General features: G+C 39.1%; 1 protein-coding gene across 1 annotated transcript; it reads left to right on the top strand.

Annotated features, from left to right (window-relative positions):
* The first annotated feature begins 1,391 nt into the window (after positions 1-1,391).
* Positions 1,392-16,190, top strand: MRPL45 (mitochondrial ribosomal protein L45). The gene is made up of 8 exons (XM_039873676.1): positions 1,392-1,579; positions 2,515-2,692; positions 3,097-3,214; positions 5,637-5,735; positions 13,504-13,552; positions 14,406-14,555; positions 15,338-15,511; positions 15,709-16,190. The coding sequence occupies exons 1-8, from the start codon at positions 1,514-1,516 to the stop codon at positions 15,787-15,789; spliced, it is 915 nt and encodes a 304-aa protein (XP_039729610.1). The 5' UTR covers positions 1,392-1,513; the 3' UTR covers positions 15,790-16,190.
* Positions 16,191-16,947: the final 757 nt, after the last annotated feature.

The raw sequence follows: 16,947 nt of genomic DNA, 5'->3' as shown, positions 1-16,947 counted from the left end.
ATGTTTTATTTTCTGGGGCATAGAGTAGATTAACAGGACTCTTGTTATCTCTCACTTAAATGCTTAATAATATATATTCTATAATTAACATGTACATATAGCACCTAATTTCATGTCACTATTAATGTGTCATGCTATAGGTTCAGTACTGTGGCTAGGACTTGTGGGAATTTACAGTATAGATAAGAAGTCAAGATTTAAGACAATACATTTGATCCCCAGATCCCAAAGTAATCGCTTTCCTTTGATAGTCCCTAATATTTTACCTGTAACTTTGTAGCAATTCTATTCTAGCCTGTAAGCTCTTGTATAGCTCCTACCTCATTGCAAAATGCTATAGGTAAGTCTTCAATAAACACTAATTGATAGAATAGCATAAGAACCTATGAGTAAGTGTGGAAAGTGTTTGCCATTTAGCAATCATTACAGCACTGGATTTTCTGCGATGATCTCAACATCATGAATCCTTTAACAATTGAATGTGAAGCAGTATGGCTTAGTAGTTAGTGCATTGGTTCTAGAGTTAGACTGGTTGGCTATGGCCATGACCCCTGAACATGCCTGATCTCCAAAGCTAAGCAGGGTTGAGCCTCGTTAGTATTTGGCCCGCCTAGAAATACCAGATGCTGCAGGCGTTTAGAAAAAAAAAGTTAGACTGGTTGGATTTGAATCCTAGTTCTGCCAATTATTAGCCGTGTGACCTTAAATAAAATTTGTACTTGATTTCTCTGCAACCTAACCTCATATGTAAACGGAGCCCATTACTCATGTTTGTGGTGAGGAGTAATTAATATATGTAAACGCATAGAAAATTGCCTGGCACCCAGTAAACATTTCTAAGTGTAAACTATTATTTCTTACTATTAATCCTGTGCCTCCTTCCCCGAAATGACAAATGAGAAATGTTTTTGTCAGTCTACACGTCTTTTGCTTCAGTAACACAGTAGTCACTATCTGTTGAATCAATATAGCAGTCATTCAATCCCTTAATTTGACATTAAGAAAAAATTTTCTTCACACAGCACAGACTGGGAAAACTAGGGCTCAAGTTTATGGTTACATACCATATTAAGGTCTGATACAGACCCAGACACTCTTTGTTACTGCCCTTTCTGGGAACAAAATAGGCATTGAAGAAAAACACTTGTCTCAGAAAAGCCACACCTTTTCATTATCCTCCTTATTGAAACAAGGTGCCACAATGTCCCAACCTTATAGGAATGCAAAACCTCCTGGGCGCCAGAAAGCCTCATGCGCAAGCGCAGCTCGCGCTCCAATGCGCTCGGTTTGGCGCGTGACAGCCGTGCGTTCCACCCTACCCCCACAGCCTTCCTAGCGCGCACGCGCAGTCCGTACTCCACGCGCACGTGCGCGTTCGCGCCTCTCACACTTCGACGGAGGGCGCGCACCCTGAAAAATTCCACACCCGGGTAAGCTCCGCCCTTTGCGCCTTCTCTCCTGCCCCAGGCTCTTCACTCGTAGTCCCCATCCCAGCAGCCTTTGCGTGAACAAAATGGCAGCTCCCATGCTGCGGGGGTTGTCTTGCTTATCCAGGGCTTTAGGATCGTGGTCTCGGCAGGTGGGTACGGACGGGGCGGGTAGGACCCTAGGGGCTGGAGGAGGAGGACAGTATAGAGGGAAATACTTCCTTCGCAGTCGTCCTTATTGAGCTTCAACGATACGAATCATATCAAGATTAGGGAAGAGTGTTATAGACGGGACCTAGCTACTGAGTTGTGGCCGAGTAGAGTTCCTAACCTAGGCTCCTGGGTTAGGGCTATTGGGGGCGAGCAAATTCTCAGGGATTAAGTTTCTCCCTTTTGGTCTGGGTCTCTCTGGCGGGAAAGAGTTAAAGGGGGAAAGAACGATTTGAAAGGCGGGATCTCTTCCCCTTGATTCTTATAAATGTTCTAAATGGAACAGTGGCTGGAAAGGAGGGAGTCCTGTATTGTCACCATACCTGCCTGAGCAAACCTCATGGTCAGAGATTAAAGAGACCTGGCCTTTAAAGAGTTTATTGATCAGTTGGGAGCTAGACCGACAGAATGATGTTTACAGTGAGGCTCCCACGAGAATGAGCAGAATGTAATCTCAGTAAATATAGAGGAGATACCAAGAAAAGGACTTTTTTTATACTTTAATAATAGCATTTCACCCATTTCAATATTGGGCTGGTGTTTAAGTTCCCCATCAGACTGAAGGTTCTTTCAAAGCAGAAGCCTTGCGTTAATCAACGCTGTATCCCTAGGAGTTGGCATAGTCCTGTACTATGGAGCATACTAAAGGAAAGACTTCAGTAAATGTCGAGTGCCATTAGTAAAGTTGCTTACTAGCTTCTAGTAAAAAACACGCATAAGTGATAAGGAAGTAATGCATTTTTTTCTCTTGATACGTGGCTTTTTGATTGTTCCTAAGTCATTCTTTGGATGTACCTTTTCTATCTTTGCCTAGAATTTGTTTAAGATAGTAGATTTATTTCCAGGTTACCTATATCCTAACCTCTCCTGCTTCCAGTCAGTCCTGGTGATTCAGTCCATAGCTGTAGTTCCAGTGAGAACTAAAAAACGTTTCACACCTCCTCTTTATGAACCCAAATACAAATCAGAAAAGGAGTTTATAGAACAATCCCGAAAAGCAGGAGTGGTCATTCCTCCGGAACGTTTGGAGCGTCCCATACATCTGGCTTGTACAGGTGAGGCATGGTTTTTCTGAGACCCAGTCTCCTGTCAGAGCTAATCTGAAATGTGGAATAATTTGGACTATGATTGACTATATTTAATTAACCACAAAATCAGTCGAGCCTCAATAGTGATTTACTTTGCATACACTGTATTTCCTGAGGTCATCTTTGATCTTTGTATTTCTACAAGGCAAGGGTGAAATTTCCCCATTTTGTGTAAGAAGAAACTGAAGCTCTGAGAGAAGACTTAAATTATCTTATTCTATTTTTTCTAATGCAACATAGTTCCCTCTACACAGAAGTCTAGTTCATTAGTCTACTTTAAATCTAGGATCTCTCCTAATTTTATGTGACCTCAAGATGACTTTTTCTCAGTCTTTCAATGCTCTCTTACTTTTCTCCTTCTTTCATTACAGCTGGCATTTTTGATGCCTATGTTCCTCCAGAGGGTGATGCTCGGGTCTCATCTCTTTCAAAGGAAGGACTAGCACAGAAAACTGAGCGACTGAAGAAAAACGTGGCATCACAATTGTCGTAGGTGTCTGAAACAACTGGGAGTCAGTATCAGAATAAAAATTTCTTGTTACTACTTTACTCTGGAGAGACCATCTTGGGTTAATCGGATCGTATATATCTCCCATAACAACTTCACAGTATTTTCTTTCTCAGTTAATGTAGAATAATATGGGCATTCTAAGTCTTAGCATTTCAGCCTTCATTGGTTGCTTTTGCTACATTAGGGAGTGACTTTGAAGTTTGTAGGATACTTGATTACATATTTTAAAGTTTAAAGTAAAAGAATATATGAGAAGTGTATATTAGAATTTAAACTTCAGAAAATAAGAAAAGCCAAAAAGGGTCAAGTAGATGGACCTGTTCTTGGGAACTAGCTAAGCCTTAGTTAAGGAGCTGAAGCTAAAACCTTATTCTAAGTCTCTCTTTTAGTTGAAAAGACAGATACATTTAGTATTTGTCACTTTAAGGTTCTTTAGGGTCATAGATTTCTATGCACAAGTGTATCGAGTCGATGTTAATTTTTCATGTGGCCATAACATTTCTCTAATTACAGATTTTATCACATCACCTTTTTTCCTTAAAATTTTTGTGGCTCCCTATTACCTGATGAATAAAATCTGGATTTCTTCAGTGGTATTTAAGGCTTTTTATAATATAGCTCTTAACTTTCTCGCCATCGTCATCTCCTTATTCCATTTTTCTCATCCTAAACTTCAGCATGTCCAAACTAATTGCCAATTCCTTATTACAGTATTATAATGCTATTATATAATATATATTTATTACTATAGTCCTAATACTGTTATTCTATAGTATTATGCTATGCCTCTTTGTCTTTGTACATCCTTTCCTTTACCTGAAAATGTCTTTTTTCTCCTTTTTTCACCCGGTAACTTCAGTTTATTCCTCAAGAACCAGTTGAGTGTTATATCTGCTTTTAAGCCTTCCCTGACTTTCTTGGAGCTGCCTTTGCTGTAATTGTAACTGTACACTTATACATACAACTTCTAAAAACCCTATACTGTGATGATTTCCATTCATGTATTTCTTTCCTGAGCTCTTTGATGGTTGGGTCCATGATAATGATGAACATAACACATGGTTTTATCATAGAGTTATCATCTAGGATAAGAAAACAGCCATTAAATACCGATTATACACAATTAAATAATTAGAGGTATGGTGAAGTGTGAGTGCTATGGGAACATGACAGGAACGATAACTTGGTCTAGATGTTCAGGGAAGGCTTCCCTGGGGACATGACATTAAAGCTGGGACCTAAAGAATTACTTGGAGTTAGGTGGGTAGAGGGGTATAGTGAGAAATAGTATTTTAGGGAGACAAAACAGTACAAACAAGGCTCTGGGTGAAAAAACTGTGAAGGGCTGTGTTGGATTTTGTCAAATGCTTTTTCAGCATTTTTGAGATGATCATGTGATATTTGTCTTTTGTTGATATGTTGTTGTATTACATTAATTGATTTTCGAATGTTAAGTCAACCTTGCATCTTGGCATAAATTCCACTTGGTTATGGTGTTTCTCATCCTCTTAATATACTTATATTAACATTTTAATTAGATTGGAACTTCCTGTTTATGTTATTATAACTAAGAGAATGGTGTTGATAGTTGAGTCATGCAGTGCATTATCATGATTTTTCCTTATATATTTTTTCTAGAGTTAAGTGCCTTTTTTTTTTTATTTGCTTATAGAACCCCTGGTTGTGTAAATTTCCTCTTAGTACATTGAAGTATTTTATTAATTTCATTAAGTTTTTTATCAATTTCATCTTCAAGAAGAAATCCCTCTGGAGCCTTCTTACCTGTTTTAATCTGTACTCATTGCTATTCAGGTCCACCGTGCATCTTGTGATCTACTTTTATGATCATCCTAATATTCCTTTTGCCTTACTTTTGTGTTGTATTCCCTGGTATCTGGATTTTATGTCTTTCTCTTTAATGGTTTATCCTGAGAAAGGGTACATGGTAGGTAAAATGAAATCTTGCAAGCCTAAGAAAAAGTCTTTCTTTTACTCTGCCACTTCATTTATACTTTACTCAGGTACAGAATTCTAGGCTAGAAATTCTTTTTTTCCTCAATTAAAAGCACTGCTGCATTGTCTTTCCAACTTATAATGTTGTGATATAGAAGTCTGATGCCATTCTGACTCTTGAGCCTTTGTATGAAACCTATGTTTTCTTTCTTAATACTTATAGGATGTTTTCTTTGATGCCAGAATTCTGAAATTTTATTATGAAAAACCTTGATCTTTCTTTAGAATAATGAAGTGCAAGTTAGAAGGTTGAATTTACAGGTCTTGGCACGTTAAAAAAACAGTTATCAAATAAGTGGATAGACATTAATGGAAGTTAATATTAAGTTGTGAGTTATGAAAATTGTACTAAGTCTTTAGAAATTATTCTCATGCTTAATCTTACAGAATACGGAAGATAAGAGAATATGATGCTAATTTTAAAATAAAGGACTTCCCTGAAAAAGCTAAGGATATCTTCATTGAAGCTCACCTTTGTCTAAACAAGTAAGTGAACTCCCTATCTTGTACCCATTATGTTCTCAGCGCCTGTTATTCTAGGCACATATTTTTATTCGCTTCAGGTAAGAGGAGTGGAAGAACTTTCTATCTGGGCAATAATTGGAGGCTATAGCTGTCATTGACACTTCTCCCTGCTGTTGGGAGTTTTCACCATTTGGTCTAGCTCGGCTCCACCTGCAAGTGTTTGTTTATTTTGTTCTTTAGCTTCCACATATACATAGAATCATCTGGCTTTTATCTTCCTCTATCTGACTTAACTCCACTCAGCATACTACCTTCTTGGTCCATCGTGCAACATCTTTTCCCATCCCCTTCCTTTTAGTCTGTGAGTGTCTTTTAATCTGAAGTGAGTCTCTTGTAGGCAGCATATGTAAGGGTCTTGTTTTCGTATCTATTTAGCCACCGTATCTTTCGATTGGAACATTTAATTCTTTTTCATTTGAGGTATTTATTGGTATGTAGTTATTACCATTTTTTATTTATATTTTTGATATATATTTTTTTCTTCTTAAAGAAGTCCCTCTAACATTTCCTTGGCTTGGTGATGATGAACTCCTTTAGCTTTTTCTTGTCTGGGAAGCTCTTTATCTGTCGTCTAATTCCAAATGATAGCTTTGTTGGATAAAATAATCTTGATTTTATGTCCTGGGTTTTCATCACTGAATATTTTGTGCCAAACCTTTCTGGTCTGTAAAGTTTCTGTTGAGAAATTGGCTGACAGTCTTATGCAAACACCCTTGTAGGTAACTAATTGCTTTTCTCTTGCTGCTTTTAGTATTCTTTCTTTGGATTTAACCTTTGGAATTTTAATTATGGCGTGTCTTGGTGTAGGCCTTTTTGGGTTCATCTTGTTTGGGACTCTCAAATTCCTGGGGTTATATGTCTATTCCCTTCACCAAGTTAGGGAAGTTTTCCATCATTATTTCTTCAAATAGGTTTTCAATTTGTTGCTCTCTTCTCCTGATAGCCCCTATGATATGAATATTGTTATGCTTGATGTTGTCCCAGAGGAATCTTTAAACTATCTTCATTTTTTTGGACTCTTTTTTGTTGTTGTTGCTGTTCTGATTGGGTGTCCTCCACTACTCCATCCTCTAAATTGCTGATTCGATCCTCTGCTTCATCACTCTGTTGATTCCCTCTAAAGCACTCTTCATCTCAGATGTTGTAGTCTTCGTTTCTGACTGGCTCCCTATTATCTTTTCCATCTCCATTTTTGTTTTCTATCTCTTTGTTAAAGTTCTCACTGAGTTCATCTACTCTTCCCCTAAGTTCCTTGAGCATCCTCCATTGCCAGTGTTCTGAACTCTGCATCTGGTGTATTGCTCGTTTCCATTCTGGTGAACTCTTTTTCTGGAGCTTTGTTCTGTTCTTTCATGTAGGACATGCTTCTTTGTCTCCCCATTTTGGCTGCCTCCCTGTGTCTGTTTCTATGTATTAGGTAGGGCTCTTAAGTCTCCCAGTCTTAGTAGAGTGGCTTTATGTAGTAGGTGTGCTGTGGGGCCCAGTGGCATAGTCCTGAGGGGGAGGAGGTCCAGCTGCAGGCCAAGTTCAGCTGCAGCTTGTGCACTTCCGGGGCCACCTGGTAAGAGTCACCAAGCAATCTACATATGGCTGCTACCCGTGCTGGGCTTTTAGGCCTCGAGAGGCCACATCTGAAACCAAGGCCAGCTGCCACATGCAGTTGTGGGACCGGTCCGTTTCGTGTCTCCACCCCTCCTGCTGTTTTGAGGTGACCTCTTATATTTTGTCCCTAGTTTTAGGGCTTCTGTTCAGCCAGACCTCAGGTGACTCCGTTTGCTGGTTGCTGTGTAGTTTTGTTATAATTTTGGTGCGGTTGCTAGAAGTGGTTGCCACTACCTTCTATGCCATCTTGCCTCCTCTCTAGCACATTATTTTGTTCATTCTATTTGCCGTGATTTTTCTTTGCTGCTTTTTCTTTCATTTATTGGATTGATATAATTTTCTTCTTCCTTTTTTATTCCTTTCACTTGTTTGAAAGTATGACATTCTACTTCTGTTCTTTTAACGTCTGTTATTATTAAAATGTTTAACATGTATTCTTGAGTTGCTATTACAAGAACCTTAGAATGTTTTAATTCCAGTCACCACCTCATTCATCTTCCACATTATTGTCATTTAGTTTTTTTAGTTCTAACTTTTTAAATTTTTTGCTTATGGGGCTTTTTTTCCCATTTCGTTTTTAGAGGGTGCTTTCTTTGGGTAGAGAATTCCAGGTTAGTAGTTATTTTCTCTCAACATTTTGAAGATGTCATCTTTTGGTTTCTGTTGTTTCTATTTTTCCTTGTTCCTTTGGAGTTAAAGTTTCTTTTTTTCCTCTGTCTGCTTTTAAGATTTTTTCCTCTGCCTTTAGTATTTAGCAATTTACAATGGGGGTGTGTGTGTGTGGGGGTGTTGGGGGTGTTGCTCCTGCTCTGGGTTCCTATTGCTTCTTAAATCTTTGGGTGCTTTTCTCCTTAGTGTTGGAAAATTCTTAGAACATCTCTTCAGATGTTGCTTCTGCTCCACTTTCTTGTCTCCTTTTATGGCTCTATACACGTATGTTAGATATTTTCACTACTTTCACTTGTGCCAAATGTCTCTTAGGCTTTTTTCTATATTTTCCAATCTCTTTTTTGCCCCCTCCAGCTTTAGTCTGGATATTTTCTGATCTACCGGTTTTCTTTTCAGTTGTATCTAATCTGCTGTTAAACTTGTCTATTGAGTTCTTAATTTTATACTTGTTTACTATTTTTTACCTTTAGAATTTTCTGTTGATTTTTTTGTGATGTTCTTTGCTAAAATTCTCCATTCTGTGATCTAATTTCTTGAATATACTAATCTCACTTATTTTAACGTCTGTGTTAAAATTTTTTTTTTAACAAATAGCTATTTTTTAAAAATCAAAGATATAATTATTTGTTTAAAAATTATCAGTTTAATAAGGGCTTTTATTTATTGTGGTAAAATACACATAAAATTAAAATTTACCATTTGAACCGTTTTAAAATGTGTAATTCAGTGTCCTTAAGTACATTCATGATGTTGCATAACCATCACTGCTATCTATTGACAGAATTTGTTCCATATCCCAAACAGAAACTTTGTACTCATTAAGCAATAGTTTTCCATTGCTTTCTCCTCCCAGCACCTGGTAACCTATGTTTTACTTCATCTCTATGTATTTGCCTGTTTTAAGTACCTCATGTAAGTGGAATCTTACAGTATTTGTCTTTTTGTGACTGGCTTATTTCACTTGGCTTAATGTGTTGAGAGTTATCCATGTTACAGCATTTTTCAGAATTTTCCTTTTTAAGGCTGAATGATATTCCGTTGTATGTATATACCAACTTTTGTTTATCCATTCATCTGTTGGGGTACATTTGGATTGTTTCCACCTTTCGGCTATGGTAATACTTTTATGAACATTGGTGTACATGTATCTGTTCAAGTTCCTGCTTTCAATTCTTTTGGGTATATCTGGGTATACCTGAGTATATACCCAGGAGTGGAATTGCTGGATCATGTGGTAATTCTGTCTAATTTTTTGAGGAGCCACTATACTGTTTTTCACAGCAGCTTCACCATTTTACATTCCCACCAGCAATGCACTAGGCTTCCAGTTTCTGTATCCTTACCAACACTTGTTATTTTCCATTTTTTAAAATAATAGCCATATTAGTGGATATGAAGTGGTATCTCATTGTGGTTTTGCTTTGCATTTCCCTAATGGCTGGTGATATTAAGTGTCTTTTCATATGCCTGTCGATCGTTAGTATACTTTTTTAAAGAAAGGTCTACTCAAGCTTTGCCCATTTTTGAATTGTGTTCCTATTTTGTTGTTGAGTTTTAGCAGGTCTATGTGTTCTGGGTATTAATCCTTTACAGATAAATATGTGCTTTACAGATATTTTCTCTCATTCCGTGGGTTGTCTTTTCACTCTCTTGATAGCCCTTTGATACATGAAAATTTTTAATTTTGATGAAGTCCAATTTATATGTTTTTTGTTGTTGTTGCCTGTGCTTTTGGTGTCATCCTAGAAATCATTGCCAAATGTAATGTCATGAAGTTTTTTCCCCTATGTTTTTTCTAAGGGTTTTATAGTTTTAGCTCTCACATTTAGTCTTCGACCCATTTTAAGTTAATTTTTGTATATGGTGTAAAGTAAGGGTCCAACTTCATTCCTCTGCGTGCGGATATCCAGTTTTCTCAGCACCATTTGTTGAAGAGACTGTTCTTTCCCATTGAATGGTCTTGGCAACCTTGTTAAAAATCAGTTGATCATATTTTTGAGGGTTTATTTCTGTGCTCTCCATTCTGTTCCATGGGTCTCTATGTCTGTTTTTGTGCCAGTAATACACTGTAAAGAAATTGTTTTTTTAGTTTTCTTTTCTGGTTGTTCATTACTGTTATATAGAAATACACATGAGTTTTGTATATTGCTTTTGTATTCTGAAACTGCTGGATTTGTTTATTAGCGCTAACACTTTTCATGGAATCTCTACGATTTTCTACATATATGATCATGTTGTCTGTGAACAGAGATAATTTTTACTTCTTTTCTGATTTGGACGCCTTTTATTTGTTTTTCTTGCCTAATTGCTCTGGCTAGAACTTCATAGTATTATATTGACTGAAAGTGATAAAAGCCAAATCCTTGTCTTGTTTCTGATCTTAGGGGGAAAGTTTTCAGTCATTGACCACAATGTTAGCTGTGAGGTTTTTCTCATAAAGTCTTTATCATGTTGAAGAAATTTCTTTCAAGTATTCCTAGTTTACTGAGCATTTTTATCATGAAAGGGTGTTGGATTTTGTCAGATGCTTTTTTTGCGTCAATTGAGACAATCATGTTAGGTTTTTCCCCCTTCGTTTTATTAATATGGTGTATTACATTGATTTTCTTATGTTAAATCATTTTTGCATTTTAGGGATAAATCCCACTTAGTCGTAGTTTGTAATCCTTTTAGTACGATGCTGAATTTGATTTGCTCGTATTCTGCTGAAGATTTTTGTGTTTTATTGCTCCTCAGACTGGATAATTTCAGTTGTCTTATTATCAAGTCTGCGATCCTTTTTTCCTGCCCACTCAGATCTGCTGTTCAACCCTTATTGTGAATTTTTTATTACAATTATTGTACTTCTCAACTCCAGTGTTTGGTTTCTTTTCATAATTTCTATTTCTTTATTGGTGTTCTTATTTTGTTAACACACTTTCCTAATTTCCTTTAGTTCTTTGTCCATGGTTTCCTTTAGCACATTGAGCATATTTAGGACAGTTGATTTATCATCTTTGACTAATAATTCCAGTGTCTGAACTTCCTCAGGGATGGTTTCTGTCAAGTTTTTTTTTTTTTTCTATGAATGGGCCATACTTTTATGTTTCTTTGTATACTTCATAATTTTTTGTTGAGAGCCAGACATTCTGAGTATTATAATGTGATAACTCTGGAAATCAGATTCTTTTATTCCCAGGAATTGCTGACTTTGCTTATCATTGCTGCCACCATTCATTTGTGACTTCTCCAAACAAATATTGTTAAGTGTATATTTATTGTATGTATTGTATGTATATTAGTATGAGGTTTCCGTTCCATTATCCCAGCAGGCAGCCAGTGACCTGATAAAGATTTCCTTAAATGTCTGGCTGAATAAAAACAAAACAGGTGTTCTTGTTCCTTTGTGCCTTTAAATCTTCTGATTGATGTTGGTGGGAGAAGCTGCTGCAGCCAATAGGGCTGAAACCATGGCCTCATTTGCTCTGGGCTCTGTGATTCAGCAGACTGACCAAAATGTGCAACCCCAAGTTTTTGGAGGGCATCCCCTCTGCCTGCCTTAGCACCAGGCATCCACCCGAAGAACACAGGCCATTGCCCTCACAGTCACGGCAGGGCTGAGGGAAGGGGCATGGTAGGTAGTTTGTACATGTTGTTTTTCTACCCAAGATCATTAGCCTCTCTGTCAGACACTCCCCTGGTTGTTATCAGTATCCAATCAGAATCCAGAGTTCTGAAATAGTGGTTCTGATCTTTTTTTTTAATTGACTAGTTGTTTTGATGGGTAGATTCCAGGTGCGTTTTGTAATGTTTAGTTGTAAGCTCATCTTCGGTGGAAAGTGTTTCTTCTGAGGAAATTCTAAACAACCTAAGTTATGAACATGCTCCCAAAGAGATTTTGTGTGTGTTTCTGCCAGATATCCCAGGGATATCACTAGTCAGATGACAGTTTTTATGTTAATTTCTTAGCTTAGGAATCCTTTTATCATACAACCATCATAGTTCTGTGTCCACATTTGAGAACAATGTGGGCTTAGGGCTTTAAATTTTCAATGTTTTTATTTTAATTTTTTTTTTTCTCTACTCAGAGCCCTCGACAGAAAGAAGTTTTCTCTCTAGATTGGTGGACTGTTTTTCTAGTCTCCCTTTCCTGCAGGTGCAGGACTCTTGACAGTCTAGCTTCATGCAGGGATCTCAGTTCCAACTCCTTATCTTTCAAGGGTCCAAAGTTTTATGAAGCGTCAGACCCCTAGCCATCAGGTCCTATTCTAGATCCTTTCCTCATCCCTATGTTGTTGTGGTAGCACGTTGTATTCTTTCCATTTTGGTTTTAGTTCCCTCTTCCTTTTTCGGCGTCTAGGGATTTACCTTTCTTGTGAACCAGGCTAGATTATTTTAAAATGTGCGTGTGTCTGTGTTACATTTTTTTTTTTAACATTTCTAGATGTGTATAGTTGGAGTAGTTTCACATTAGCTCAGTCCATTATGTTGCTAGAAACAGATGTCTTCCATTTATTTTTCAGTGTAAATTCTTTGCAAAATAGTAAGTAAACTCAGAAAAGGAGATTTATTTCTACCGAAGATTTCTAGGCCAGGCTAGTGAGGAGGAAGAGTTCATTCAGAGGTGCCAGGCATGGTGGCCATGGTAGCTGTTACCACAACTCAGTCTAGTCTAGTCTAGAGCTACAGTGGGAGAAATGAGTTGGACTCTTTTAATTAGGAATAGAGGTGGAAGGGAAGCAAATGGAACTAATCCTTACCCACTCTGGGATTAGAGACAAGGTTTTTCAAAGGAACAAAGACTCAAACCATCTAGGAAGTATTAAACTGTAGGGAGTCATGAATGTGTATCTGAAAGAAACTAATCTGTGCTTTTGGGTTTATTTGAAACCCCTCAGTTAGGAATACTCCTAAAATCTTGTATGTACAGGAGCTGGGGTTTGCCATCTGTTTTCTTTTATTGCACAGAATCAGCATGACTAGGTCACTATGGCAGTAGCAAAGATGGGCGTGGTGGAGGGAAAGACGGGCCAGAAAAGATAGATGATTATCTTTTGTCTAGGTTCAACAAGGCCAAGCTAGTTGGTACTGGTGATGTGTCTGAGATAAGAGAAGAGAAGATGAGCTTTTGATTGTTACTTGTGTTGGAATTTGCTTCCCGTTGCAGCTTAGAACAAAGTCCAGTCCCCATGTCCCATTAAAGGTCTCTTGCTCATCTAAGGGATGTAATTTCAGAAATTTCTTTCTATTCCTGAGATTCAAACCTAACTTTGCTATGGAGCTCAGGATTTTCTGGTAAATCATATTATAGTTCATCTTTGTGTCCCCAGGACTTAGCATAGTACCTGGCTTATAGTAGGAGTGCAGAAAATGTTTGTAAAAATGAATTAAATTGTTTTCCATTTTCAAAGCCATTTCACCTTTCACATGGGATATCATAAAAGCAAGAGTCAATGATATATATCTCTTTCTTTTTTAGCTCAGACCATGACCGACTTCATACCTTAGCAACTGAAAACTGTTTTCCGGTAGGTTCTCATCCTTAGAACTGTGGGATGCTGAATACGTATATTCTAGATATCACCTCTGGTTTTCCTATGAAGAATCAGTTTTGAAAGTCCAGGAAGTTTAAGACAAAAGCTGAAGTTCCATCATTTTTGGCTGAATGATAATGACGTGAACCCTGGTAAAGCCCATGCAAATGAGGAAAAAGGGAAGTCTGTCAGTAAGCAGTACTGAAACCTCGGGGTCTGGATCCTGAGATCAGGGTATTAGACCGGCCTACACATGCTTACACAATAATAAAGGATTTAACAAGCATTCATGAGGCTTACGTTGTACGGTAATGGGTGCTAGGTACTTTGGGAGACCCCCAAGAATGGGGACTTTGTGGTTCAAGAATGAGAACTTCAGTTTCTATAAATTCATCCTCATCTCCCTAGAGACAAGTATAGCTAACCTAGTCTTAGCAGTTTAGCTATAAAATCCCACCGTTCTCTGCTAAAAGATGAAGAGGTAGGCAACATATAAGCAGTCAGCAGAAACACACACAATAATTAGCAGATTATGAACGTGTATGGGAGGATAATGGTGTATTAGGTAAGCTGGCAGTCTGGAGTGAGGTTTTCATTGATTTGAAGAAGGATCCTCAAGGAGGTAGATTTGTCTTGAGTTGTGTTAGGTGAAAAGGGAGTTGTTGTGAGGTGGGCTTGAACCATAGTTTAATAAAACTTGGGAAGGTGAAAAAGAAAGCACAGGAAAGCATTTGGTGGGAAATGTTGCACGTTGGCTGTAGTATTGCAAGAAGTGAGCCGATGTAAAAGGAAACAAGCTTCCCTAAAGGGAGAGGAAAACTCAGAACTTATTCTCTTCTGCCCACAGGACATGGTTGAGGATCTCAAGTATAAGACTGTTCGCTGGAGCTTCGTAGAATCTTTAGAGCCACCCCAAGTGGTTCAGGTTCGCTGTTCAAGTATGCTGAACCAGAGCAACCTGTATGGCCAGGTCACCGTCCGCATGCATACCCGGCAGGTAGAGGCACCAGTCTGCTTTCCTCCTAGCTTTTCTTCCCTCTCAGGTTGGGCACCTACCTCTGGAGTCCCGGCTACAGCTGCCAGGACTGTGAGTTCTAAGGAAAGGTTCACTGTGGTGGTCCTTGCTCTGTCAATGCACCCTTTCCTCTTCTCAAAGTTAACTCTACTAAGACAGTTGCAAGGATGTTCTTTCCTACTCTTATTGGTCTTCACTTCCTTCCCTCTCTAGTCAAAAAAATCTCTTAAGATTAAAGTGTCAGGGGGTGGCTCCATAGTGTAGTGGTTAGCATGTCTGCTTTACACGCGAAGGTCCTGGGTTCATGCCCCAGGTGAAGCCATGGACCATGCCCCGGTGCACCAGCCCCCTCAGGTGTGCCAGGCCCCCCGAGTGCACTGGGGGCATCATGCCCCGGGGGCACCTGGCACCAGGTGCACGCCGCGACCATGTGGGAGGAGACGCCCCACCCTCAGAGATCCAGCTCTTAAGGGGAGATGGCAACATCCATAGGTCAGGGGTGGAAGTGGGAGGAGGAGGGGAATTAAAGAGGAGAAAGAAAAAAAAAGACTAAAGTGTCTGTAGCTGATCAGTTAGTCTGCATTCAGAATTCTGAGATCTTTTGATTCTAATAATTATTTTCTAACCATTAAATGTTTTGTTATGGTTGTTTCAATAATGGTTGTGTGGCAAAAACAAAAATGCCCATAAAACAAAACACAAAACAAAAGCAAAACAGAACAACTCTGAAAACTAACAGGCCAGCTTTGCTTTTATCCTTGCAGACTTTGGCCATCTATGACCGGTTTGGCAGATTGATGTATGGACAAGAAGATGTGCCCAAGGATGTCCTGGAGTATGTGGTCTTTGAAAAGCACCTGACAAACCCCTATGGGAGCTGGAGAATGCATGGCAAGATCATCCCCTCATGGGCTCCCCCTAAGCAGCCCATCCTTAAGGTAAGATAGCTTGTGTGGTGGTTTGAGCTGAAACAGTATTGATGGCATCCTAAGCCACCAGGTGGATGGGCTCCACCTTGTGGAGAGAGGAGGTGATGCAGCACCAGGGAAAGGAAATTCTGTTGGGGGTAGGCATGGAGGTGGGTGAGCAAGCCATGGGCTTGGGTGGTAGATAACTCAGCTTCCTGCTCTTGTAGACGGTGATGATCCCTGGCCCCCAGCTGAAACCCTGGGAAGACTATGAAGAGCCACAAGGAGAGGCCCAGAAGCTAGTCTGATGGCAAAAATAATTCCTGGAGTGAAGCAGGGGTCATGAGGTGGCTGGGAGCCATGAAGTCTGGGAGTCTGGGAACTGTAAAGTCACCCATCTCTATCATGCAGTAGAAAGAACTACCTGTGTTCTCTCCTGTTGAGTCTTTTTAGCAGTATCATCTTCAGCAACCACGACTGATGGCTAATCCCAGATAAGTTGCTGCTGTGCATAGCTATGGACCCATTTCTTCTTTTTTAGGTTTTATATCTAGCTTCTGGGTCGAGATGAAAGACAGTATGTTTCAGAGAACATCTGATACCAATTACTTCTGCAGAAGGGACTGTCAGGAGCAAACCAGCAGAATTTTCTTATCACAGGATAGGGGGCAGAGTTTGAAATAAAACACTGTCAAAATGTTGAATAAATGTGGTGAGTTCTGTCCATTTCCCCTGGTTTAGGCTAGAAGTAGACCAGCTTTCAAATGGCAGAAATGGAAGACAGGTTTAATTGTGAGTGGTGTGACTTCCAGGAAATCCAGACTTGGAAAAAATAATTAGTATTTATAAAAGATGGTGTTATTTAAGAGGGTCTTTTCTCATACACTGACTCAGTCAGCATTTATATGTCAAAGAAGAATGTAAATCCAAAGAAATCATTTATCCCTCAGCCTTTGGATTGTGTTCTTAATTATCGGCTGCATCCCAGTGTGATCCCAGGAAACATGGGAGGAGACGGGCCATGGAGGAGTTGATACATATGGGAGATCATCTGTAAGACCTGGTTCCTTGATTTCTATCACCTTTTGGAGATAGTGACTATTCTTTCCAGCCCAGCACTGGGAAGGCAAAGGCACCAGGGTATGGACTTGTGTAGAATGAAACAGCCCAGCCTTTCCTTGTTCCTTAACTCCATCTGGGCTGTCAGAAGGAGGAAGTGGGGCTTCACATGCCCATGTATCCTGGGTCATCAGAGGTATGACAAGGAAAATCACTCTGTACCAGTAATAGACTTGGCTTATTGCTTTCGTCAGCCTAGTGTGGGCTCCCCTTAAAAAACAGGACCTGAATTCTTACACTATTTTTCAAGCTTAGGATTTTTTAAGGAGTCTGTCACTTAGGGTTAAGGATTAATCTGTTCTGACCTTGTCCTGAGAGTAGAGTCCAAAGAAACTGGAATCAGGTTG

This window comes from Pteropus medius, unplaced genomic scaffold (genome assembly GCF_902729225.1).
Source record: "Pteropus medius unplaced genomic scaffold, Ma_sr-lr_union100, whole genome shotgun sequence".
NCBI classification, from domain to species: Eukaryota; Metazoa; Chordata; class Mammalia; order Chiroptera; family Pteropodidae; genus Pteropus; species Pteropus medius.
Note: the sequence above shows the minus strand (reverse complement) of the source record. Positions and strands in the feature narration are given on the sequence as shown.

What these genes read in the sequence shown, in the direction of transcription:
- MRPL45 (XM_039873676.1), top strand. Translation starts at nt 1,514, where the DNA reads ATGGCAGCTCCCATGCTGCGGGGGTTGTCTTGCTTATCCAGGGCTTTA. An exon ending in TAGGATCGTGGTCTCGGCAG is followed by an intron (nt 1,580 to 2,514) that starts GTGGGTACGGAC and finishes TCCTGCTTCCAG; the next exon opens with TCAGTCCTGGTGATTCAGTC. An exon ending in AACGTGGCATCACAATTGTC is followed by an intron (nt 3,215 to 5,636) that starts GTAGGTGTCTGA and finishes TTAATCTTACAG; the next exon opens with AATACGGAAGATAAGAGAAT.